Source organism: Theobroma umbraticum, unplaced genomic scaffold (genome assembly GCF_002168275.2).
Source record: "Theobroma umbraticum cultivar Fairchild unplaced genomic scaffold, ASM216827v3 scaffold_4.1, whole genome shotgun sequence".
NCBI classification, from domain to species: domain Eukaryota; kingdom Viridiplantae; phylum Streptophyta; class Magnoliopsida; order Malvales; family Malvaceae; genus Theobroma; species Theobroma umbraticum.
In genome coordinates, this window is record NW_018397258.1 from 6,531,304 (window position 1) to 6,555,588 (window position 24,285).

General features: G+C 35.2%; 6 protein-coding genes across 7 annotated transcripts; 3 read left to right on the forward strand and 3 right to left on the reverse strand.

Moving 5' to 3' along the window:
* The first annotated feature begins 341 nt into the window (after positions 1-341).
* LOC110414186 (uncharacterized) lies at positions 342-3,098 on the forward strand. The gene is made up of 5 exons (XM_021425262.2): positions 342-527; positions 1,238-1,657; positions 1,769-1,852; positions 2,004-2,075; positions 2,633-3,098. The coding sequence occupies exons 1-5, from the start codon at positions 480-482 to the stop codon at positions 2,816-2,818; spliced, it is 810 nt and encodes a 269-aa protein (XP_021280937.1). The 5' UTR covers positions 342-479; the 3' UTR covers positions 2,819-3,098.
* Positions 3,099-4,940: 1,842 nt separating this feature from the next.
* Positions 4,941-6,782, reverse strand: LOC110413747 (GRIP/coiled-coil protein). The gene is made up of 6 exons (XM_021424689.1): positions 6,624-6,782; positions 6,355-6,516; positions 6,121-6,243; positions 5,762-5,998; positions 5,500-5,664; positions 4,941-5,408 (listed from the first exon to the last, which is right to left on the reverse strand). Exons 1-6 carry the CDS (start codon positions 6,666-6,668, stop codon positions 5,097-5,099), a joined length of 1,044 nt encoding a protein of 347 aa, XP_021280364.1. The 5' UTR covers positions 6,669-6,782; the 3' UTR covers positions 4,941-5,096.
* Positions 6,783-7,331: 549 nt separating this feature from the next.
* On the forward strand, positions 7,332-9,617 carry CSP41A (chloroplast stem-loop binding protein of 41 kDa). Its single transcript, XM_021424688.2, has 6 exons — positions 7,332-7,767; positions 7,874-7,995; positions 8,339-8,441; positions 8,525-8,663; positions 8,864-9,141; positions 9,348-9,617. The coding sequence occupies exons 1-6, from the start codon at positions 7,390-7,392 to the stop codon at positions 9,528-9,530; spliced, it is 1,203 nt and encodes a 400-aa protein (XP_021280363.1). The 5' UTR covers positions 7,332-7,389; the 3' UTR covers positions 9,531-9,617.
* Positions 9,618-10,189: 572 nt separating this feature from the next.
* RANGAP1 (RAN GTPase activating protein 1) lies at positions 10,190-14,163 on the reverse strand. The gene is made up of 3 exons (XM_021425379.2): positions 14,008-14,163; positions 13,704-13,775; positions 10,190-12,172 (listed from the first exon to the last, which is right to left on the reverse strand). Exon 3 carries the CDS (start codon positions 12,159-12,161, stop codon positions 10,548-10,550), a length of 1,614 nt encoding a protein of 537 aa, XP_021281054.1. The 5' UTR covers positions 12,162-12,172; positions 13,704-13,775; positions 14,008-14,163; the 3' UTR covers positions 10,190-10,547.
* A 3,278-nt stretch (positions 14,164-17,441) lies between these two features.
* Positions 17,442-19,992, forward strand: CYCP1;1 (cyclin p1;1). 2 transcript variants are annotated; one of them, XM_021424081.1, is made up of 3 exons: positions 17,442-17,754; positions 18,627-19,039; positions 19,356-19,992. In XM_021424081.1, the coding sequence occupies exons 2-3, from the start codon at positions 18,639-18,641 to the stop codon at positions 19,609-19,611; spliced, it is 657 nt and encodes a 218-aa protein (XP_021279756.1). In that variant the 5' UTR covers positions 17,442-17,754; positions 18,627-18,638; the 3' UTR covers positions 19,612-19,992. The 2 variants fall into 2 exon arrangements, with proteins under 2 accessions (XP_021279756.1, XP_089639175.1); XM_089783049.1 differs by lacking the exon at positions 17,442-17,754 and adding an exon at positions 17,815-18,008 and having other exon boundaries at positions 18,617-19,039.
* Positions 19,953-24,154, reverse strand: EMB3129 (GTP-binding family protein). Its single transcript, XM_021424080.2, has 9 exons — positions 23,857-24,154; positions 23,638-23,766; positions 23,412-23,528; positions 23,161-23,304; positions 22,985-23,071; positions 22,466-22,581; positions 21,797-21,978; positions 20,753-20,810; positions 19,953-20,502 (listed from the first exon to the last, which is right to left on the reverse strand). The coding sequence occupies exons 1-9, from the start codon at positions 24,010-24,012 to the stop codon at positions 20,379-20,381; spliced, it is 1,113 nt and encodes a 370-aa protein (XP_021279755.1). The 5' UTR covers positions 24,013-24,154; the 3' UTR covers positions 19,953-20,378.
* Positions 24,155-24,285: the final 131 nt, after the last annotated feature.

Genomic DNA, 24,285 nt, shown 5'->3' on the forward strand with positions numbered 1-24,285 from the left:
TGCTTCTTTCACAACATGTCACGCTGCCTTAATGGCATATCTTATTAGCAGCAATAGATATATTATAATCAACAGCTTTCCACTATCGAGCGAATGAAGTAAAATTCGTCGTGAGTTTACTTAAATTATTTGAATTTAATTATAAATATTAATTTTTTATTTTATATATAATTTTTAATAAATTATTTATTATTATAATACTTTCTAAAATTCAATAATTATTTTCAACTTGATTTTTTTCCTTTGCTTGGTGTATGAGATGGTCATTTTTTAAAAAACCAAGACAACTATTATCGAGGTATTCCGCGGTTAAATAAATTTTCAAACGAGAGTATCCTCCACTTTGTGATAAAATTACTATCTTTTTTATATAAGAAAATATATCCCTAGCATGTAAAGCCCTTTTTATTTTCATCTTCCTCATTCTCTTTCTAAACCTTTTCACAGTCATTTTTAGCTTCTAGCCAGAGTGAGAGAAAATGGGTAGGAGACCACTTGCTCAAAGGCTTCAAAGAAAGGCTACCACGGTAAAAGCAAACTCACTTTTACATTTTTGTTTATTTTTTTTAAATGGCATAATATTTTGTTAACAAAGTTATTTCTTTTTCCTTTTCTTGGTTTCATTTGTGGGTGTTTTCTTGGTTGTTGTTTTATATGTTCCTGTGGGTCGTCCTTTGGGCAATAGGAAATTGTTTTGTTTCGTAGTTTTGCGTCTCAGTTCGTTTGTATTTTGGTGGGAGTAGTTTTTAGTACTAGTATAAGATATAAAAGAAGAGAGATTGTTCACGGTTATGGGTGATTTTGATGACAATGGATTGTGCGAGTAAAAGAGGGTGCCTTGTCATTTAATTATCTTTTCACCATGACAATGACTCTTGAGATTGTAGGGCCTTTTCTGCTCTAAGCTCTGACTTGTAGTCTTTATGGGCTCTAATTGTCTAAGCAATTCTATGTACCCTTGGACTCTTGGGTTTTGTCAACAAAGTAACCTCATAGGCCAAGTTGCATGTTGATCCGAGAAAAGTGATTTTGCATGTAGATTTGTGTTCATTTGTGCACACAAGTTCTCCTTGTATCTGAATCCTTGTTGGTATTCTTCTTTTCTATTCCTGTGCTTTGCTTGCTACTATGTTCTCCAATAGCTAGGAAATTCAGAATTTTGAGAAGAAATTCTTTTCCAGTGAAATGGATCATAGGACTCGTATCTCATTTTTATTGTATAACTACAAAATTCTAGTCTAAGCCTGACGTTGCGGACCCTTCTGGGGGACTGGAAAAGCAACCTGAAAGCTCCAATCCTTCATCAGAGAAAGAATTGCAATTTGAGAAAACGATTCCTCAATTGGAGACAATAGAACCACAGACGAAATCTGCTGATTTATCGTCAGTAACAAAGGCAAAGAAACACATTGCTGGTACTAAGCTTAGGAGATCTGGACGTCTTTATGGTGCAGTTACTCCTCAAGACAAGGATGTTGATCGTATAATTGAAGAGATGACTCTGACTGAAAGTGAGAAGGACGAGGAGCCATTGAATTTTGAGGAGGGGAAACTACCAGAGCCAACCGTGGCAAATAAGAGCTTGGAAGAAAAAGTTGACTATCTTTTACAACAATTTGAAGAGCAACAAAAGACCATAGAAGAATTAAAATTGAAGGTATTCAGTCTTTCTTTTGCCTAAATGTTAACTGTTTTTTGCTGATCATAATATGTTTCTAAAGGCAAAGACATTTGAATTTTAATAAAATGTTTTATTACATTAAAACAGGTTACAACAGATTTTTCCCCAACTGGAAGCCCTAGGGCAGCAGATACCAGATACAGAAACTTGTATTTTGGCTCCCAAAAGAAGGTTACTTTTTCACTGCTATATTAGCTTTTCTTTTGAAGGTTTAAGTTATGCCTTTTCCCCTAACTGGAGATTGAAGTCTTGCTTTTCCTTTTTTCTTTTTTTTTTTTCTGAGGTTTAAGTTATGAAGTGCTTTTATCCTGCCTAAATGCAGATTGAAGCCCTGACAGATGAAAATCGCCAGCTTGCTCTCAAGTTGGAGCATGCTCTTGGCAAACTTGAAGCAGTATGTCTCTACAACACTATCTTAGCTAAATATGCAGCCATAGAGCTCTGTTACCATCACAAGAAAAGAATGATCTCTTTATATACAGTTCATACATAAATATTTATTAGATTCTTTCATAGTCTATTGTACTAGAGTGGTGCTGACTGTAAGCTTTGCAAGTAGATATGTACAGAATAGAGGCATCACTTCGATCCCTTGTGGTAACAATGAAGCAAGAGTCGGGATACACTTTTGTTTTTCTTTTGCCAAATCAAAGTGTCTTTCTTTATCATGTGTAATTATTTGTAGCCTTTAACAGCTGAGTCATAAAATTCGACCTTTTTATGTATAAGGAGCAATATTATAGCCTAACTGAATTATTTCACTTTTGATGTATTAGTTGCAATCACATGTTTACCTCCAATGTTGCTTTCTAGGCATATTTTAAACCTTGTTATGGGTTTGATATTTCTGGTAATTATTCTTAAAAATGAAAAATATGGTGCTTCTACTATGGAATCTTAAAATTGCGCCTTTTCCTATGTAAACCAATAACATCTTGTTTTTTCTTGCAGTACGAGAATGGGGCCCATGTATTATCTGAAGGACTTGATAAGCTGAAGGATATGATCTTGGTCACAAATCTGACAAAAGCAACTGAAAGAGCAGTGAATTTATCTTCTCAAGCCTTTACTTCAGTGGGTGCTGGTGCTGAGGCAAAAACTGGTGCTAAAAGAAAGAGAGTCCTTGCTGGTAAATAAAGTAGCAAAATTGAGCTTATACTCAAGAAACTTAGTTGTTCTGTTAGCATTTTGATTGGTATGGAAGATCTGTACAAGTTTATGATGCTACTTTATCCTAGGGCTTTGTTGTTGAACTTGTCTGTGTGATGCTACCTTATCCACACTTGGACTTGCGTTTAGATAATTGCTAAGTACTTAACGGACTTGTGTTTTGATGATGCCAAATATTTTGAACTTTTAAAGCATATGACAAGTTTGTAGGCTCTATGGACTTCAATTTCTATCTTGCCAACTAAAACGAAAGATAAAATATTCATCTGAATTGCTTTTACTTTGTAACAAGCAGATTAGATTCAATTGTTAGACGTTTGGGGATTTGAACTTATCTTAAAAGGGGATATTTAGGAAATACTACTGTAGTTCTGTGAAGTTACTTTGATTCGGTTGCAATGGCGCTAAACGAATTTCAGAAGCAGATGAAAAGCAATCTTTTGTTCTCTAATGCAATGGTACCTTCAGGTGACTTTTGGTATCGTTTGGGGGAATGAGTGAAGCGATATTTAGTCATCACAACGTACTTACTTTCCAAAAGACAATCCTCATTCAAAAGTATCTTGAAGACACTATTCGCTCTTGCTCATACTTTACTTCTGCAGATGTTGGTGTCAATCGATCTCGTTTGGAGTTGTTGATCGGATGATCTCCATCGTTTCAAGATTGGATGCTACTAAACACTGATGGAGTGCTTTGAACGTCATGCCATCAACCTTCGGAGAAGGCGTCTTTTGTGATCACTTTGAAAATCGGAAATGCAATGTTTTGGTCAAACTCAAAACTGATCTGCATGCATGTCGAGTAAACTTATGTGGTGTTTATCTAGATTTGTCAATGACATGGGATGAGACATGTTCCATAAATTGACATGTAATTATGATTAAAATACCCGCACTCCTTAACTTTTAATCATAATTTTATACAGGTCCATTAATTTTTAAAATTGACAATCCATCCCAAAAGAATATTTTCTGTTAGACATATAAATTCAACTATTAATCCACTATTAATATTTTCGTTACTTTGATAATATGATAGTATTAAAAAGATAATTTTACCTTTCATCAATTATAAAAATTACCATACTATATAAATTATAATTTTTAATTTTCAATTTTTATTTAAAAAAATTCCCTTGGGTGCGATGCTCCTTTTCATGTGTTCTTTAGAGAGTAGAGATCTGGTGCTCCTTGAGAAATCCAATTAGATCTAAGTTAGATTCAATCAAGAGTGGTTGGTCAAGTAGGGAACATCGTGAACTTATTTAAAAAAAGAATGATATTTTAGACATTTTAATTTAAATATTAACACAATTTAACTTTGAAATGGAGAGTTCATTTTACAAACTAGTGAATCCATGTGTAATTATAATTAAAAGTTAAGAGTGATTTAGTATTTTACTCCAAAATTTAATAAAGTTGCTTTATTATAGAATAAATTTTCAAAATTTTAAATTATATCACTTAAAATAATAATTTAACAAAAATAATATAATAATATTAATAATTTAAATGTTGAAATATGTGAAGTTACTAAATTTTTATTTTTTTTACTAATGCCTATAACTAAATTTTTATTTTAAGCTGTTGGCAATTTTGTTATTACTAAGGAACAAAAAAGAAGAGAAGCGAAAGCGATGGAAATTTCAGTTAGAGAAAATAAGACGATGCAAAAGGCAACGTGGTTTCCATTGCTTTGATGCGACGTAGTTTTGAGGGCTTTTGCTGCTACCGCTTAGGCATCGTTAACAGGCCAGTCTCTGGCTCCATTTTTTTGCTTTCAGCAAATTTTCATCAATTTGTATTTTTGCGTTGATTAGTTTACACTAACTGTTGATGTGGCAACTTTATGATTAATATTTTTTTACAAAAATTATTTGCAAATTACAAAAAAAAACAGTAAATTTTAGGCTTTAAATATTAAATTAATATGAAAAACTTGATGCACGGAAAATTCAATTAAAGTTGAATAAAAAGAAGAAATTGGGAAGAAAAATACTGTAAATTTTCCCAAAATAATGTAAAAATTTATATTCTTTCCATTTTTAATAAAAATCAGATTCTCATAGCATCAATCAAAGGCAACCTTAGAAAACAGGAGTTATATTATTTGAGATATAAAGTAATTAATCATAAAATTTTTCTTGTTACAGCCAAACGATCACCTCCAGTGACGAGACATTAAACTTCCACCTACATTAACGGAAGTGGATGCAAAATATACAACTCCAATTACGGGTGACCTATTGCTGCTCTTCATCGAAGTAGTCGTCAAGAGACGTGGATAAGCCGAAGATATCCGTTTGAGGTGTTCGTCTAACTCGCTTGTCAGCATCGTCACAATCTCCATTGATTTCCTCTTCTTCTGCTATAGGGGATGAAAAGTCTAAGCACATTCCTCTTATTACTTCCTCATACGATGCAGAGAGATCTTGGGAGGTCATTTGATGGTACTCTACAAGCTGGTGAAGGCACTGATTTTCCCTTATCAGATTTGCATTTTCATTTGCTAGTCTGGATTTCTCTGCGAGCAGTGCTTCTAGTTGAAGCCTCACCTGTCAAAGTTTACATCAATTTGGATCAGAAATATACAATGTGATAAGATGACAAAAATTTTGTTTCTACTCCAGTGGATAAGAAACTTACCAGATCATCTTCCTCGGGTCGGATCCCCTTACCAAATCCATCTCGAAGCCTTCTGTTCTCTTCCTCAAGCAAACCGCAACGCTCTTGCATAAAACATAAATCAGATTTTATGGACTTCAACTCTCTTGCAAGTGAAGCGGCTTTGGTCGCCATTGAAATTGCAAGCTGCAAAAATTGAAAGAGAAGGTTAGAAACTGGAGAGCTAGGAGTACTACTTGGGTATTGATCAAGTAAATTAGATTTAAGAGAGGGAATAGCTAACATTTTTGGCTTTCTTTATCATCTTCTTGTCTTTGGGGCTTTGCTCGTTCTCTTTTTGCGAATCATCTCCTTTGTTATCATCTGACAATTCACTGGAATCAAATTTCCTCTTCACACCTATCTTACTGTCTTCTTCCTTTCGTTTTTGTTTTGGATCTTCCTCTTTAGCCTCTGAATTCTTCAGGTTGCTATGAAATATATCGGTCAATGTGGGAGGTTTAGCTAGCTCTCTAGCTCCCTTAAAAACAGAGCAAACAGAAAACACTTGACTTTATCAAATTTGCAAATTTCTTATAGCTAGAGCTACAAAACTAAAGATGATCTCATAATCTTTAATCTAAAGGACGTTTTCTGGATTACCTGAAGAGCATTGTCGAGATTGTTAGACAGCTGAGATAGAGTTTGTGACATGGAATCAAACCCTCTTAGCAAAAGCAATGAATCCTCCTTCAGTCGCTTAGCTCTGTTGGATTTTCCTGAATTCTGCCCAAAATATCAAAATAAGGAACCTTGTCAATTGAACACCAACCCCAGAAGCAAACTTTCATAGCATAGCAATTAGCTGTAAGAAGTTGAAGAATAAAGAAAACTTACAATCTGTGTGGGCAAAGACGGATCAACGTTTTGGACGGTGGAGAACTTGGCATTCCGATCATCGATGAGAGCATCGACCCGGTTACGAAGGGTGCTCCAAAAACGCTTGTCTGAAGCTGGACTGAAGAGAGGAGATGACGAAGCCATCAAGCTTGTGGGCTCCTGTTAATGTATCCAAACAAAAGAAAAGATATATTAGAAGAAAAGGGACAAAAGGGAAAAGAACACCCCCATTAAAGGGGGAAAAAAGGTGGAAAAGGAGAAAGGACCTTGGTGAGATGAGGTGGAGATGGAGTATCAACTGAAGCAGCCATGGAAGGAAAAGCAACAAGAGAGAAGACAGATGTAGCGCAGCAAAGGGTAACGGCTAGTTAATGAGGGAGCTCTGGATTCTGGGAATTTAAAAAAGGTGCGCCGATCGTGGCTAACGTTCTAAAATCAAATCTGAAGTAAGAGTGAAGTTGGGTCCACTCCTTTTAATAGATCATTCAAAAAAGCGCGTCAAGTAGGGACCTGGTGAGAATCCGACGGCCCTGGTTTCTTGATGCATTTGGGGGTTTAAGTTGAAAAGATTTAACTCAGTGTGTAGGCTGATTTGATGCAGTAACAAACTTTTTGTTTGTTTATCATCCACAAGATTCTAAAAGAGTTTTTGGATTAGGATTTTGTTTGTTTGCATGTATAGCAACAGACCCTTCTTTGAATTTGAGCATTGTTCACTCCAGTCTTGACCATCCTCTTTCTTTATTGCTTTGCCACTCTGGAATCTGGACTTAATCAAACGTTTGGGCTCAAGCCCAAAGCTTGCCTTTGCTCTTGCTACTCTATTCAACATAAAAAAGTTTAATCTACACTAATTCTCATTAAAAAAAATCAAAAGAAATAATTTTTGACATTTAGAAAGTTCATTAACCGCAGTTCCAAAAGCACCCGGGAGAAATAACTGTCGTGGGGTAAATGAAGGGGGCCAAACCGTTACCTTTATCTTGAACCAAAAATTGCTGGTTCTGAAACAAGCACCAAAAGTAACGGTCAATGGCTGCTCTGGCTTCCTCATCCTCGTCTCTGCTCTTCTCCTCTCCTCCTTCCAAGCTTCCTTCACCTTCTCTCTATCCTCTTCCTCGCTTGTCTCTTTCCACTTCCTCTTTTCTCTCTTCTTCTCTTTCCATTTCTCCTTCCTTCTTTGCCTACCCCACGAGCTCTAGGAGATACTCTGCCCCTTCCTTCACTGTCAAGGCCAGTGCTGGAGAGAAGAAAAAGGTCCTGATAGTTAATACAAACAGTGGTGGGCATGCGGTGATTGGTTTCTACTTTGCAAAAGAGCTATTGGGTTCTGGCCATGAGGTCACCATCTTGACTGTGGGAGATGAGGGCTCAGATAAAATGAAGAAGCCCCCATTCAACAGATTCTCTGTAAGATCAAATAACCATTGTTTTCTGCTTTTCGTAATCATTGGTTTCTAATTAGAGTTTTTTATTTATTTCTTCTCATTTTTATGGGATTTGAGAATGCTTCTAGGAAATTGTGAGTGCTGGAGGGAAAACGGTGTGGGGAGACCCAGCAGATGTTGGGAAGGTTGTTGCAGGAGCAACATTTGATGTGGTGTTGGATAACAATGGCAAGGACTTGGACACCGTGAGGTTTGTTGCATTAATTCTGTATAAGTTATGATAGTTTTCACTGTATTCTGCTTGATAGATCCGGCGGATATGGTGAGTTTTAGGCATTCAGTAGAGTACATGGATCAAAAATATTTAATTGTGGTTGCAATTTGCTTTCACAATTTTGATGATCAGAATTCTAGCATTTGATTTTCCTTCAAAATTAAGGAAAAGATATTCAAATCTTGGACCAACCTTTAGGCTGAGGGTAGATAGTTAAGAAAAGGAAGTAAGAAATTAAACCTCCCTGCATGTAATTTAAAGCAGTTAATTATGGCCAAAACAAAAAAGCGGCTATTCTAATTTTAATTTTCTCATGTAGGCCCGTGGTAGATTGGGCCAGGAGCTCTGGGGTGAATCAATTCTTGTACATCAGCAGCGCTGGAATCTATAAGCCTACTGACGAGCCTCCTCATGTTGAAGGGGTATAAGATAGTAATGCGTTTATAATGCCACAGGCATGAATAACAATATTGAATCGACTCAAGCAAAATCTTCATTATTGCAGGATGTTGTTAAAGCTGATGCTGGTCATGTTGGAGTCGAGAAATACATTGCCGAAATTTTCAGTAGTTGGGCTATATTCCGGCCACAATACATGATTGGATCCGGAAACAACAAAGACTGTGAGGAGTGGTTCTTTGATCGTAAGTGAAGCAATCTTTTAAGCTTCCTAAGCCATACAACAATTTCACCGTCGGATATATTGGCATAGACTTTTGCCTTTAAAAATACAAATATATTGCCATAAACTCTTTTAAGGCTTCATTCCCTTTTCTTGGAGGTTCTGAAAGCACTGTATCAGTGTCAGTGTGTTAAATAAGTGCATGACATTTATTCTCGGCAGGAATCGTTCGGAAGAGACCAGTGCCAATCCCTGGCTCAGGGATGCAACTTACAAACATCGCCCATGTTAGGGACTTGTCCTCTATGCTTACTCTGGCTGTTGAGAACCCAGAAGCTGCATCTTCTAATATCTTCAACTGTGTCAGCGACCGTGCTGTGACTCTGGATGGAATGGCCAGATTATGTGCTGAAGCTGCTGGCTTACCAGTTGAAATTGTTCATTATGACCCAAAAGCTGTTGGAATTGATGCAAAGAAAGCTTTTCCTTTCCGTAATATGGTAATATCGTATTTGTTTACTGTTTTCCAAAACAAAAATTTGATTTCACTGCAAAAACTGCAATCGCTCAATAATAAACCATGGGTTATCTTCATCTCAGGTCCACCAATTTAGATGATTACAATGTATTCTATACTGTAAACTAACTCCTAACCCAGAAGTTCTGCGAACTGTAGTATAGTTACCATCATCCTTCCATTGTGCAGCACTTTTATTCAGAGCCAAGAGCAGCAAAGGACATATTGGGGTGGAATGGCACCACAAACCTTCCAGAAGACTTGAAGGAGCGATTCGAGGAGTATGTAAAGATAGGGCGAGACAAGAAACCTATGCAGTTTGAGCTCGATGATAAGATACTAGAGTCCCTTAAATTTGCAGTTGCTGTTTGATCAACCAAAATCAAGCGTCATTTTTAACTGAAACCAGTCCGTTGGACAAGACTGTATGAGATGCAATTTTCATGTTTCTTTCCCCTGCATGCCATCTCAATCTTATATATTCGTTTCTTTTCATAATAAATTAAAAAAAAAAAAACTGTAACCTCTCCATAAACCTCCTGATGCATTTCAAGACGAAGGTAAATGACATTGGAAAACCATTAATCAGAATCACATAGGTAGCATTGCATATTGATATTATGGTGTGGTAGCTAAAAAGGTAAACTTCGTTGCAAGAGGCCTGCCAGAACTGGGCGAGGGTATATTCATTACTAGACCCTACCAGGCATGTATTTATAATCAAAGCAATGACCAGAACACATATGAATGCAAACAGCATAACAACTAACACGAACAACTGGGTCATCCCAAAGGCACTGGGTTGATATACTTGAACGTCAAGATAAGGTCCCACTTCAAAAGCAGTCAAAAACCAAAATACCAAGTCCACAACAGAAAAAGAGTAAAGATGAATCCAAGAACATATTACAAGCACACTTCAACAAAAAAAATCCCACCATACTAATTCTCTTAAAGATTTTAAAAAAAAATGCATGAAAGTGGAAGTGAATTAACTATTACTTGCTACTTCATATGAAATCTCAGAAACATTTGAGAAAAAAATTGCATATTAAACTGTTGAATAATGATATCTGAAACAGATGACTGCTGTGTCTCAGGTACATTGCAGCTACTACAAAAGGAATGATAACATGCTGTCCAAAGAGTATGTTGCTGAGTAAATTTAAATTTAATTTAGCTTCCAGCTAATTAGAGCTACAACTATTAAACTCAGACTGTTCTATTATCTGACTTTGAGGAATTAGTCCTCAAAAACCTAACCTACATTAGGTAGATCTCCCACATTAATTTTGTACCTTAGACTATAATAAGCAAGATTGAAAGTAGAAGATTATTTAAATGATTTTCAGCTGAATATAGCAATAACAGCAGACATACACAGCATGACTATTCTTCTTGCTTGATCTTGAGATCCTTAAGCTTGGATTCCAGTTCACTCTCATTTTCTGCATTCTCCTCTTCAGCATCCTCATCATCTTCTCCTTCTGGATCATTCTCATCCAAAGGACCAAGCATATCAGGGCAACTTTTAAATGATTCCATCACCTCATCTATCCCATCATCAGAAATGAAATTTCCATTGATATTCAGCAACTTAAATCCAGGTTTTTTCACAACAACCTGAGCCAAAAGCCTTGCCCCAGCTCTCCTTATGGCATTTGAGCTCATATCAACTTCATTCAACTGACCATGACCCTCTCCTATTGCCTTAGCAATCAAAATAGCACCTTCATCCTTAAGTTCATTCTCTGCCAAGTTTAATTTTGTGAAGAATTGTTTTGATGCAATACAGGCTGCTAAAGAAGCAGCACCTTTGGCTGTAATGTCATTTCCAGCCATTTCCAGAACTTCAAGAGAAGGTGCACTCTCTTTCAGAGCATTGGCGAGTGCTTCTGCCCCCTCATCCTCCAGGTTCAAAAAACTGAGGTAAACCTCAGTAAGATCCGCAAACAGGGAGAGAGCTTCGCTCAAAGCAACTCCAGCTTCCACACCAAACATGTTGTCACGCAGATCAAGCTTCTTTAAATGGGTACATGTCTTTAGTGCTTCAGCTAGAGCCACACCACCATCTGCACCAACTCTTGTAGAAGAACACCGGAAATCCTCCAATGCATGGGAGCGCTTCAAAATCTCAGAGATAGCAATTGCACCTTCATCCCCTGTCATGTTATTGTGAAACTGAAGAACTTTCAGCTTCTCAGTAGAAGGAATTAGCTCAGAAACTGCTCGAGCAGCTTCTTCTGAGATACCATCATTCATCAAATAAAGTTCCTCCAAGTTATTCTGTGACTTCAAGAGTGCCCCAAATGCTCGGACACCCTTTTCACCCAAGGCATTATTTGAAAGGTTCAGGTACCTCAAGTGACAACCTCCTAGGACTGAAGAAAAAATATTCATGACTTCGAGAGCTTCTGATTCTGACCTTCCAGCAATAAAATCTGAAAGGTCTACCTCTGTCAATTGATCTTTAATGGCTGATAAGATGGGTGCAGCAACATTTGCTGCATCCAAGCCAAAACTTCTGTTGCTAAAGCATATCTTAGTGTAGGAATTTCCTGGCTCTCTAAGTGGTTTCAAAAGGTCCTCAGCCTCCTCTGCATCAATAAATGCCCGGCGACCTCCAGATATATCAAAGACAGTTTCCTGGAGAGCAGTATTTTTATCCGCTAACTCTCCATCCTTGACCGTAGGGCCTCTTTTAATAACTTCCAGCATCAGTCTACTGGATTCTTTTGCATATATTTGCACTGCAGAACTTCCATCACCATCAGGCTCCTTCTTGTAGTGTTGATCTGCAGTTGCAAAAGCTAACTCTTCTATTTTCTTGGCATCCTCCTCAGCCTCTTCATTACTTAGTAGGCCATACTTTCGAGAGAAAATGGATGGAGTTGTAAGATTCTTGGTCATCCGCTCTACAAGCATTAGCCTTGTACTATAACTAGGTGGCCACAATTTCACTGACAGCAAGCGGTGTTGTAAAGCTTGTGATCCAGATTCCATTATTAATTAACCTAGGAGCATCACATATTACAGATACATTATAACAAAACCAGGATACATGCTAGTGCACAAAAAGAACAAAGTACAAGTTAGTTAACCATTTGAATTTCATAGCCAAAGAGATCTGTAACCATTGCTCAAAACTATATACCATAATTTCAGAAATGCAGTATTATAATCATCAAAGTCAAACTGCCGAGTGCTCAATAATTTTCATTCCACAACCTAAAGCTAATAGGCCACTTAGCCAACACATTTCTTAAGTAACATTGACTAAAACAAAACAATCAATAAAGATGAAATGCCAGAATAAAGGACCCATACTAAAAGAGCAATGAAGCTGGACTTCAAAATAAGCAAATATTTTTACATGAAGTAATTGTACAAAATAATTAAACCATAAGTTTAACTACAACACCAAAAAAGGGCATAGCAAAAATAATTTTGAAGAAATCAAAATCTCAACAAGTTTGTTTAATTCCTGTTACACTACTAAAAGACTTTAAGTTACAGTTTAAAAAAACAAAAGAATTTTAAGTTACAAATATATCCCCTATGAACAGCATCAAATATGTTAGTGCCATGAAATTCTTATCATGATAGATCTATTAGCCAATTACCACAAAATCAGTTCAAGCAACTTTTGAAAGAATTAACCAGAAGCAATCTTATTTAATTGGCATCAGTTACCTTTCAAAGATTGTTTCAACAGAAGCAATCACCAAATGGTGTTACAAGTAGTAGTGGTGATAGCATACGGCCATCAAAAGATTGGACAAAAGGATAAGCATTGTCAATGATGGCAGAGTGGCAAATCCGAGATGCCACAAGCCATGGTTTTGATGGAAAGTGGACAACAACAAAGGCAGTGATAATTATGGAGGAAAGTCAATAATGTTACATTCCCTTAAGCTAAAACCTAGAACTGGCCAATATACAAACTTAATTATTGATCCAGGTTGACTGTATTTTTGTTCGATAAACATTTTCAGTAGCAACATTATACCAGCATGTTAAAACTTCTGCTTTTAACAACCAATCACCCAATCAATAATGGCAAGTTTAGGTAGTGCACACCTGAGGTGGAATAATAATACAATCCTTCTTCCCAAATTCTAAAGCTATTGAGCAAAGATATCAACACCAATGATTGATTGCTTATATCAAAAATCATCTCAGCCTATTTCAATTAATGTAGAAGTTGTCTACTAAAGCCCCACATATATGATTATGAATAATATTCTCCCCATGCCCCAAAAACGGCTTATAATTTTTCCCTTCAAAAGCAGAAATTAAAGATATCTAAAATCCATCATTAGGTTGTTACGAGATCATACAGAAATGAAAAAAAAATAAAAGTTAATGTCGTCCAATTCAACATTGAGAAACTAAGAGGAAAAAAAAAAAACAAACGTTATAAACAAAGCGGAAAATAAGGAAATAGTGCACGAAACCCTAAAATGCCAATTCACAAAATCGCTAATTGCATAATAGATTGCCCATGAATAAAAAATAGATTTAAAAAATGGTTCAATTTCTCACCTGTATACCGCCTGGTACTTAATAAAAATTTAAAAAAATCTTGAATCTTGCACGAGCTGATTCACCGGGAACCTGAAATAATAAAAAGAATCCAATGATTACCCACTTAGATTTCAAGTTGTTGGAATTCAATAAACCAACCAAACAAATAAACAACCTTACGATAAAATTAAAAAAAAAAACAGAGAAGAAACAAAAACGCTACACTGTTTCTTTTCTCCTGAGAAACAAAATAAGAATAACAAACCCTAGATAAAAAAAAAAAAAAAAGGGAAGGGTTCCATTGAGAGCAGAGAGTTAATACCCTTTTTTTTTAATTTTTGAAATTTAAGAAAGAAAGGAGGAGAGGTTTCTTAATAGTGAAGAGGTGCAGAGTAAAGCAATGATGAAAATGGTGATGAGGGAAAATCAAAAGAGTGCGTGCGGGAATTGGAGGGAAATGATGGCTTTACTTAAATTTTATTTTTCGAGCCAAAGATGCGTAGGATTTCCGCATCTTATTTTCATTTGAAATTACTATATTACCCCCTACTTTTTCGTGTCCGAAGTTGGTTTTGGATTTTTTCTGTTCGTGTTTGGGCTTGGCCTGAACGGCATTATGCAATTTATATCTCATTCAATTGATATATTTATTATTTATTTATTTTCCATTTAATTTTTATAAAACAAGTAAATAGTATAATTTTGCTTCTTATTATATTTTTCTATTTTATGACAAACATTATAAAATAAACAGGCAAGTATATTAAAAAGAAAACAAATAAAGCAACATTTGTCAAAGTTATACCTAATATTGTAACGCAAAATAAGTTCTCGTGATCATGACAATTGATTTTTAATGATTATCAAGCCTTACTATGTTAAAGGACAGTCATAGATTCTTCAACAATTAATCATGTCCATGATTAGTTATAATTAATGGTTTAACCATTCGTTCTAAACTCAAAACAAAAAAACTAGAGAAAGAATTTTTTATAATTAGCGTTGCGTTCAATTTATAAAAGAGCTTTTATTGTAAAAACAAAAGTAAGGTGCTTGACTTTTGAAATTTTAATTTTTACGTGAATAATTAATTTTAATTTTTAAATGAAACTATAAATAAAAACTTTTTTTAATAAATCTTAATTCCTAATAATAATATTTAATGAGATTTTTTTATACTCTCACTTACTTTACCTTTTAGTAATTTATAAAATTATATTTTTTTCGTATTTATTTTTTATTTGATTCAAGTTTTTACTATTAATTCCATTTATTTCTTTCGTTCTTTTATGAAATTTATATTTATATTTATTTTTCTTATTTATTAAAAATATTATCAAGATAGTTTTTACCTTCTATAGCATTTATGCATTAAATTTATCAAACGCTATTTTAACTCCTTTTCATAGCACTTGTAAAAAAGTTATAGTAGAATTGTATCTTTTATAAAAGCTCTAACTGGACCAAATAGACTCATAGTATTAAGTATGGAGGTGAACGATTATTAATTATTGAATTAATGAGTAGCGCAGCATTATTATAGATGTTGATGAGGCACAAAAGTAGCTTAGGACAGTGACAAACTGCTTTGGGGTGAAAATTAATATTTGGATTCTAAGATTAGATCCAAAAAAAAAAAAAAGAGCATCAATCTTACCTAACATAGACTTGACAACTACCAAATCATATGTTGCTTTTAGGGTGCCCAATCTCATGATCAAGCTGCAACATTTGTTTGGGTAATAGTTTATGACATTGCTTTTAAAAAGAGTTGTATTAATATTATTTATTTCATTAAAATATAATAAAATATTGTTTTTATATAATTAAAATTTACATAATACATGGCATGATGGTCTTATATGGAAACCGACACATTGCCAGCTGTAAACTAACAAGGTCTTGTTCAATACGATGCAGGGCCGTGGTTTTTGGTGAAATGGACGTGTCAACTATTTCAACTTTTTTCTATTCACATCCATTTTGTATTTTGTCTGTTTGCTCTCTATTTGTTAATAGATAATAAATCATGTGAATATATATAATCATCAACAAAAAAAATGCAGTAATCCTTTTTAAAAAGCATCCAGGCTTATTAATTAACAAAATACAAAATAATATTTCAATGATTTTAATGATTAGTAAATTTTGTGTATAATTAATTTATATTAATTCAAATTTTATTACAACCTAAATTTAAAACATACTTAATTATTAATACATGATTTGATGTCAAAAATAATACTAACAAAATTTACTGTTATGTTAATCTATTTACACTTCAAAAAGTGAGAATTTTAATATTTTTTAAATAAGAAAAAGGACTTATATAGTTAATTTTTAGTTCTACTCGATTGAAAATCCTACATAAGTGCACACTTCTCATATGTAACATTGTAGTTTAACCCATTTTATTAAATCATTGTATGAACTATAATATTATATTTTCATTAAAATTAAATTAATTTATCTCGATTTGGATAGAATACAAAAAATAAAAAAAGTAAACACACATTTTCATTTTATAAGAAAATTTGGCATCATATAGCCACAATTAATGTTTCCATTTTTGTTATCTTTTTAAATTTAATTAAGAAAAGCCTCTCCTAGGTTTTACCTTGAATGTGTATCATCGAAACGCGTAACTGTCTTTTTGCTCATGAAAACATTGCATGTGCTTTGGCCATTTATAATAATCTAGTTTATTTTCTTTTCTTTTTTCTCGTTCAATGCAGTCAAAAAAAAAAGATTTCCTTTTTTTTTTTCATTTCTCTATCCCTTTCACAAATTAATTCAAAACGCCCACACTAAAACAGCTCAATTACGCTGGAGTGGTCCAATCAAAGCTCTAAAGTCTAATGCTAACACAACACCTAACAAACAAAATAGTGCAATACTTACTAGTATTTTTTTTTATTCTCAACTTAATTAGTGGGTGGTGTTTCATTAGAAGGGAAAACAAAATAAAATAAATAAACATCAAGGTCATTATCGCTAGGGCTTAGAGAAAAGCAAGAAACCCAAATTTTAAAAAATAAAATCAAAGGAAATGAAGCAATGAATACTTTATTTTATTTATGTATCGTCAAAAAAGAAAATATAGAGAAGAAATGATTTTTTAAAAGAGGAGTGAACCCCGCTGACGGTGGCTAAGTTTGCGGCATAATTTAATACTAGGGCTACACTAGTAAATTACATGTGAATGCAGATCCACCCTTTTTCTCCTTCTCTCTGAAGTTACATGCAAATTACGACTCATCTAATATAAGCTTACTAATCTTTCAATGGGCTTAGTTTTATGCTGTTGTCTTTCTGCAATATAAGCGCACTAATTATTCTTTTTGCAATAGTGTTTAATATAATATGTATACTTATAAATTTTAACAAATAATATAGAGAAAATATAAATACAAAATATTTAATGAATGTAAGTACACTGTAATATAATTTTATATTTTAACCTTTGATTTATTAATTCGTACGTCACTTTTGCTTTAAAAATAAATTAAATGCAAATTTTCTCTTTTTATATTTAAAAAAATCTAAAAAACAACTAATCCATAATGGACGGCGACGATGATGTGAGATATGTGGGGCCGGGACCTTAACCTAAGGGACAGGCAAAGCTTGATGAGAATTGAAAAGGAAAAAGAACGAAGTATGAGTTATATCCTCTTACCGTACACTTACCAATGGTGAAATCCACTACCGACAGTATCTTCCGTGTAAAGCTTCAAACACATCAAACTGTGAAGAGAGAGAGAGAGGAGGTGAGATTGAGACACCAACGCAGACTTCACAATAAAAGGTACAAAGTTAGAGAGAGACTCGTGGAAGGAAGTTGAAATACTCGTAAACTAAAAAACCTGAACAAATTTATTCTTCCCCTCTCTCTGTCTCTGCGAAAAAAGTGGAAGAAGGGGACAGAGAGAGAGAGAGAGAGGAGACAAAATGGCTAAGTTTATGGAAGGATAAGATTTGATCTCTCTCTCTCCCTACATCTTCCGTCTATCTTCTTTGTGTGAAGAAACAGATTCCAGGACTTTGTGAAGAGGTTTCTAAAGATTCTGTAAGTTCTTTATGACCTCTGTTTGTTTTGTTCAGTCTTTTTTCTTTCCCTTGATGGAAATGGGTTGCCATGTGTACTAAAAGCTAGTTCTTTTCTAAATTTGGGTTTGGTTTTGTAGTTTTTGAGCTGGGTTTTGATGAATAGTGTGTTTTAATCAGATTTGATTCGATGGGTTTTGCTTTATTTCTCATATTTCTTTTTGTACTCTTCTGTGAACAAAGCATGTCGAATTTTCAGAGGATTTGTATAGAATTGCGGTAGTTTGGCCGGTTAATTTGTTTCTTTGGGGGGTTGTTGGGTATTGAAATTCAAACCTTGTGAGGATGGAGAGCTTACTTGCTTGAAAAGCTTATACATTACTTAATTATGAAAGATATTTCAACATATCATATATTGGGTTGGAATGAAAGGGTGGCAATGAGATCTGATACATAACTTGGTCCATGGGAAGAAGATCAATGTGGCGCGAAGCTGCAGGGCCTCTTTTGCAACATGGACTTGGTACCCTCCTTGTGGCATTGCAAATAGCCTCATAACATTGCCTCCTACTCCATGTTTATGTAGGTTACTTGTTGATCCAGCAGATAGGGGGCACTGAAAAAAATTTCCGACCAAGCAGATTGCTACTGATATGAGAAGAAATTGCATTCCATTACATTCTTATATTTCTGCTCTACATTGCCCTGTTTGATTCAAAAGTTTTACTAGTACTTTTTACCGTCCAAAAGAAAATGGATTTGTTTTACGATGGACATGGTAAATACTGCTATTGGCTGGTGTGGTTCTTATTCAATCTCTCGCAGTCTCATACTTTGATGATGCTTTTCTCACTCTTTGAGACTAATGAGCTCATTAATGTTGATCATTTGCAGTTCAGGCTAGCCATGGGAACTCTTGCAATTGATATGGAGGATGTAGACTCAGATATATACCTTGCTTTGGGACTCAAAGAATTGGGAAAAAGAGCTATTGGAACTCCACGGATTTTATCACTTCTTTCTTCACTTCTTGAGAAATCTGTCAAGAAAAATGAGATGCAATCAGAGACAGTAGACATTAAAGATAGCGTTGCAATCTTTCATGGGTTAAGAGCTCCCACTATAAGCATTCAGCAGTATATTGATCGCATCTTCAAGTATGCTGGCTGCAGCCCTTCGTGCTTTGTTGTTGCATACATTTATGTGGATAGATTTGTTCAACAAACTGATGTGCATTTGACTTCCCTTAATGTTCATCGGCTCCTTATAACAAGTGTTATGCTAGCAGCAAAATTTATTGATGATGCGTAAGTAGTAACCTTTCTCACAACTGATTACTGATGCTGAACTCTTTACCACTGTTCTAAAAACTAGGGTTTCTTGGGTGGAAATGTATAACACTCTTATAGAAAATTACACATAGATTTTGGGTACCTTTCTTTTTTGTTCGGTTAGTTGGGATTTTATGGGCTGATAGTCCTACTAGGAGAAATATCTATTAGATTGTCTCAAGGCTGATTGTATGTATCCTTTTGAGCATGAATCTCCTAATATAAAAGGAAATTTGGTTAGAAGAAAAGTATATCCGGTTTTGCAACAATTCATTCCGTGCATCTTTTGCAGGTTTTTCAACAATGCCTATTATGCCAGAGTGGGAGGGATAAGCACAGCTGAGTTGAACAGGTTGGAGATGAAATTTTTGTTTAGTCTAGATTTCAGACTTCAAATAAGTGTCAACACATTTCAAAGATACTGTTCTCAGCTGCAAAAGGAATCTTCGGAAGGGCATCAAATTGAACGGCCTATCCGAGCCTGTGGAATTAAAGAGAGTTGGTCAAGCAAAAGTGATACGCAATGCGCCCCTACAATTGCGAGATGAAGATATGAAGTTATCTTGTTGTATTAAGTAAAATACCACGTGATGCTTGAACACAGTTGAAGTTAGAGAATTTGGATGATGAATAGAGATGTCAGATGTAGTTCTAGTGATGATTCTTGAAGAAGCAGCAAGCGTGCTCGGTTGCATCATTTTTTTTTTCCTTGTGCCATTACTTAGCAATGACTGGTTCATGTTCCACGCTGTTGTTTATTTCTCAGCGTGCACCTTTGTGGCGTTGCATCTTGTGTTTCCAGTATCCTTGTGCAAAAGTCATGTACATTAAAGATTGACTTTGTGGTCATGAAAATTAGCTGCTAGAGCTTCCTCCCCTATATGTGTGATTGAGATAAAAGTTAAAATCATATGCTTGGATTAAACTGCGATTCAATTCTCTTCTTGGGATGGATTTAGACACTTTTCTTTTTTTTGTCATGAAGAGGTGTAGTTTACAAGTAATTGCTACACATCAGGAATACAAAATCCTACTGAGGTTATTGTAGGAGAGATAAGCAAATTGTCATCACGGTGAATCTACGTTTTCAATGGACTCCTTGCACATTTAGCCATTCCCAAATTTCTCAACCGCCAAGCTGCATCTCTTTAATCAATGCTGTTATGATTTCCACTAAAATAAAGCTGTCTCCTCTATATGGCACCTGGTTTTTCCAACATCAGCAAGCCATAGGTATCTGAAGTCTGTTTCTGACAGCTGTTGTGTCCTCAAGTCGAGACAATTTAAACTTGCCAGCAAGATACATCCTACAGCATTATCTGGGAGGTCTCTCCAGTGCAACCCAACCAAACTTCCCTTTCCGGAAATCAGACAAGACGCGGAATGCTGCTTGCTGGATATCCCCATTGAACAAGCGAAGGGCTAGCTTCTCAATAAATCTGAAAGTCAAAAAATTAACAACCAAATCAATCTGGAATTCATTGAAAAGGAAATGCCAGGATGACTTTTAACTCCATGGAAAGCTTCCTAAAACTATATTATTAATCAGAATGTATAGAACAGGTTTTTATTTGCTCATGGCAATTTATTTGGTTGGTTTTTCGTTCTTCCTGACCGCTCTTTTGGAATCTTTTCCTGATCATCAGCTCATTTCACGTGAAGATTATAAGGTCCCAGATTAAGACATACATTTTACCACATTGACCATCCAAATCCATCTTGTAGCGGTTTTGAAGAGCTTTCATCCCTGCAAAGTAAACATTAAAATCTGTTAGCAGCAGCTGGTTTCAGTCAAAAGAGCCTCAAGGAAAAATGTAGAAGTAAAATTTATGCAAATGTGAATTGCAATCAAACAATCAACTAAATAGTTTCCTTGCTATAGAATACCATGACTATACCACATTTTCCGTAGAGAATAAGTGTTACTTGTTGACAGAGCATTGTTTCTACGGTCTAGAAAAAGCAACAGTTTTAGACAAACAAAAAGCTAAATCTATCAGTTTCAATAAATAATTTAATTCTGCCAACTCTTCCTCAAGCTCTTCATCCAGGATTTACTGTCTACGAAGAAATAACTACATAGATTTTCATCTACTAAAAATCACTTGTTTTCCTTGCTTTTTCTTCAAAATTCCCCATATCTGTCGAGATTTGGCTAGAAAATTTTAGCCCCAAAGTCAAAAGCTTCTCACCTGAATCAAGGTTTCATCCATCACTGATGGGATCTAAGCAATAGCTAAAACTTGTTGATATGGTTGCTAGCGTGTCTTTGGCCAAGTATAATGTTGAGAAACAAGGAAAAAGAGGTATGACATCTTATTATGAAATGGCCCTCTTGAGATACCCTGTCCCTATTTTGAATCCCTATTCTCCTGTAACTTTGTCAGTTCAGCTTCCCACAGCTGTTAAGATTATCTAATGCTTGTTACACCATCTTGATCCAAAAAAAAAAATCACTTTTCTGAAAAATTTAGTTTTGTTCTCACCATCCATAATTTGAATTATGATTGTACCACAGAAGTTATATGCTAACTCTCACTCACTAACATAAAAGGTGCCAACACTGACCAGTCTATCAATTTAGTCCTTTGCAATATGTGATGCAAACTGACATTGTGTAGTAAAATTCACTTGACATGAAAGTCCTAGCTATGAAACTAGAGTATTTTCTTGACATTTATTGCAAAAAAAAAAAAGCCACTAAATGAGTAAAACATAATCCATCATGCATACCTACTGTTGGAAGCTTTGCTAACATCTGCACAAGAATGACTGCAACATCAGCAACGTCATATGACCTCTCTCCAATGTCATCACAGATGGCAAGCTTTATCGCAGCTGCTTGATCACTAATTCGCATTGGGAGTATTCCAGGAGAGTCCAGCAACTCAAGATCTTTCCCAAACCGAACCCACCTTTCAAAGAAGTAAAAGAGGTAAAGAAATGAGTATAAGAAATATGTTTTATCATGCCAAGCTTAAAATAAACTTTGGAAATGTTGTTTTGCCACCACAAAAGGAAAAACAAAAATTAGTTCTATTAAGATGGAATAATACCAGAACTCTTTAGTTCTGAAATTCTTATAATATATATTTATCCAAGAAAAGAAATATTAGTAGTATACAATAAAACTCTAAACAAAATTTCAAACCATTGAACAACTGTAAATTAATTGCACACCATTTCAACATTTTTTTTTAAGAAAAAGTGACAAAATACCTTTTTATACAATTTTTTCCACAATGACAAACTCTGAATTTCTTAGTATTTCACAGTGCAGGATTAGACATTTTTCATACTCATTGAATGCTCTGCTTTTCCAAACCCTCACCCTTTAATCTTCTTCATAACTAGTTTCCATCTAAACGACAAAAAAGAAACAAAAAGCACCAAAATACATACTTCAGTTCTCTTGTAACTCCAGGTCTAGGAGCTGCAGGACACATTCTTCGTTTCAGCAAACGGTTGATCAAAGATGATTTCCCAACATTTGGATACCCAACTATTCCAGCTCGAACCTGGACAATAATATATAAAAACATAAACAAGTATGTTAACATTTGATGCGAAGCTTTACAATATGGATTCAGGCATTCAGCACTGGTTATTCCAAAGAAAATCTATACTGATATATTAACTTTTTCTGATAAGCATTATTAAAGGGCTTATCTAAATAATTCTACCAGTTTTACAGACCTAATTCATACAAGTCCAGCAAGTGTTGACTCCTTATTGCTCAAAATTCATTAGTCATATTTGGACATATAAAACTTGTAATCAAGCCCAATGAATATTTCATAATGAAGTTTATAAAATATAAATAAGCAACAGAGAAAACTTGCAAAAAGCAGTGAACAAAAGAAGCTACGACACAACTCCAGAATTAAAAAATAGGCATGCTAACAATGCAGAAAAACCCACCGGACGAGGAAGGAGTCCTTTGGCTCTGCGTTTAACATTTACACCCACCGCTAATGACTTTGCCAACCGACCTAGCTTCATAGTCCCCTGTGTTTGCCAAATTTAGATAAGTTATTTACCAAAACATGCTCAACTACAAAAGGAAAAAGCTCAAAGAGAATATCTTATTCGAATACCATTCCAAGTTGCCCATTGGAGAAGACAACCTTCGTCCCCTGCTTTGAGAAATACATTGCCCAAGCATTCCTATCTGCAGTAGATATCATGTCTTCTCTGTTTAAAACTAAAATCCTCTTTCGATTACCAAGCCATAAATCCATCTGTGCTCATTCCAAACTCAGCACATAACAAGTTAACAAAAGCAGCCAAAAAAGGAAAGTGCTAATTCTGCTGAAAACGCAATAACCAAATGACAGAAAAGGCTAACCTGGGGATGAGTAGTAGACAATGGAATTCTAGCATCTCGTACTTCTATAACAACATCCATCAACTTGAGTTGCCCTTTTAGTTCTTTTTCTGTTTTTGCAATATGACCAGGATACCACTGTACCATTTGCCAAAATACCCGACACCCAAAAGACACCAAAAAAAAAAAAATCATTTTTAATGCTCATCAGAAATTTTAATCAAAATAAACAACAACCTACTTATACCTGGACTGGACGCAGTGCCCTGGTCCAGTAGTAAAGATCAGCATCCATTTCAACCCAATCAGTTTCATCTTCAACCGCGCCATTGACATTCTCATTTTCACGCCACGTCGGAGTTTTCCCACCGACAATCTGCAATGATCGGGGATTGAGTTAGATTAGTTATTAAAGAAAATGAAAACATGAAATTATGGATTAGTTCCGGGAGATGAGCAAGCTTGCCCGGATGGTGGGAGGGGGCGAGGAGAGAGAAGCGGTGGCTGAGAGAGCTGTTGTTCGAGAAAGTTTGGGGTCTGGGCTTGGAGAAGTTGGGCATTGAATAAAGTGAATGGGGATTTTGGGAGAGGGCAACCACAGTCCTGATAGCTGGACAGTCATCTGTGTATCTCTACAAGGCTGCTCTTCAGTTCGAGTTCCGTTTAGATAAGTTTGGAAAACTGGTTATTTTATTAGCCTACTGCATCTTTTGGACTGTTCTGTTCCGACTGAATTTTTGCCTACGAATAAGATTTTTGAGAAAGAAGTACAAAAATATAAATTTTTAGTGGTAAAAGAACAACCGGAGAATGAAGATATAGATGAACTGGGCTAAGAAGTAAAAGATAGCTCATAAAAAGGCAAAACTATAAGTGGATTGATATTTTGGGTGAG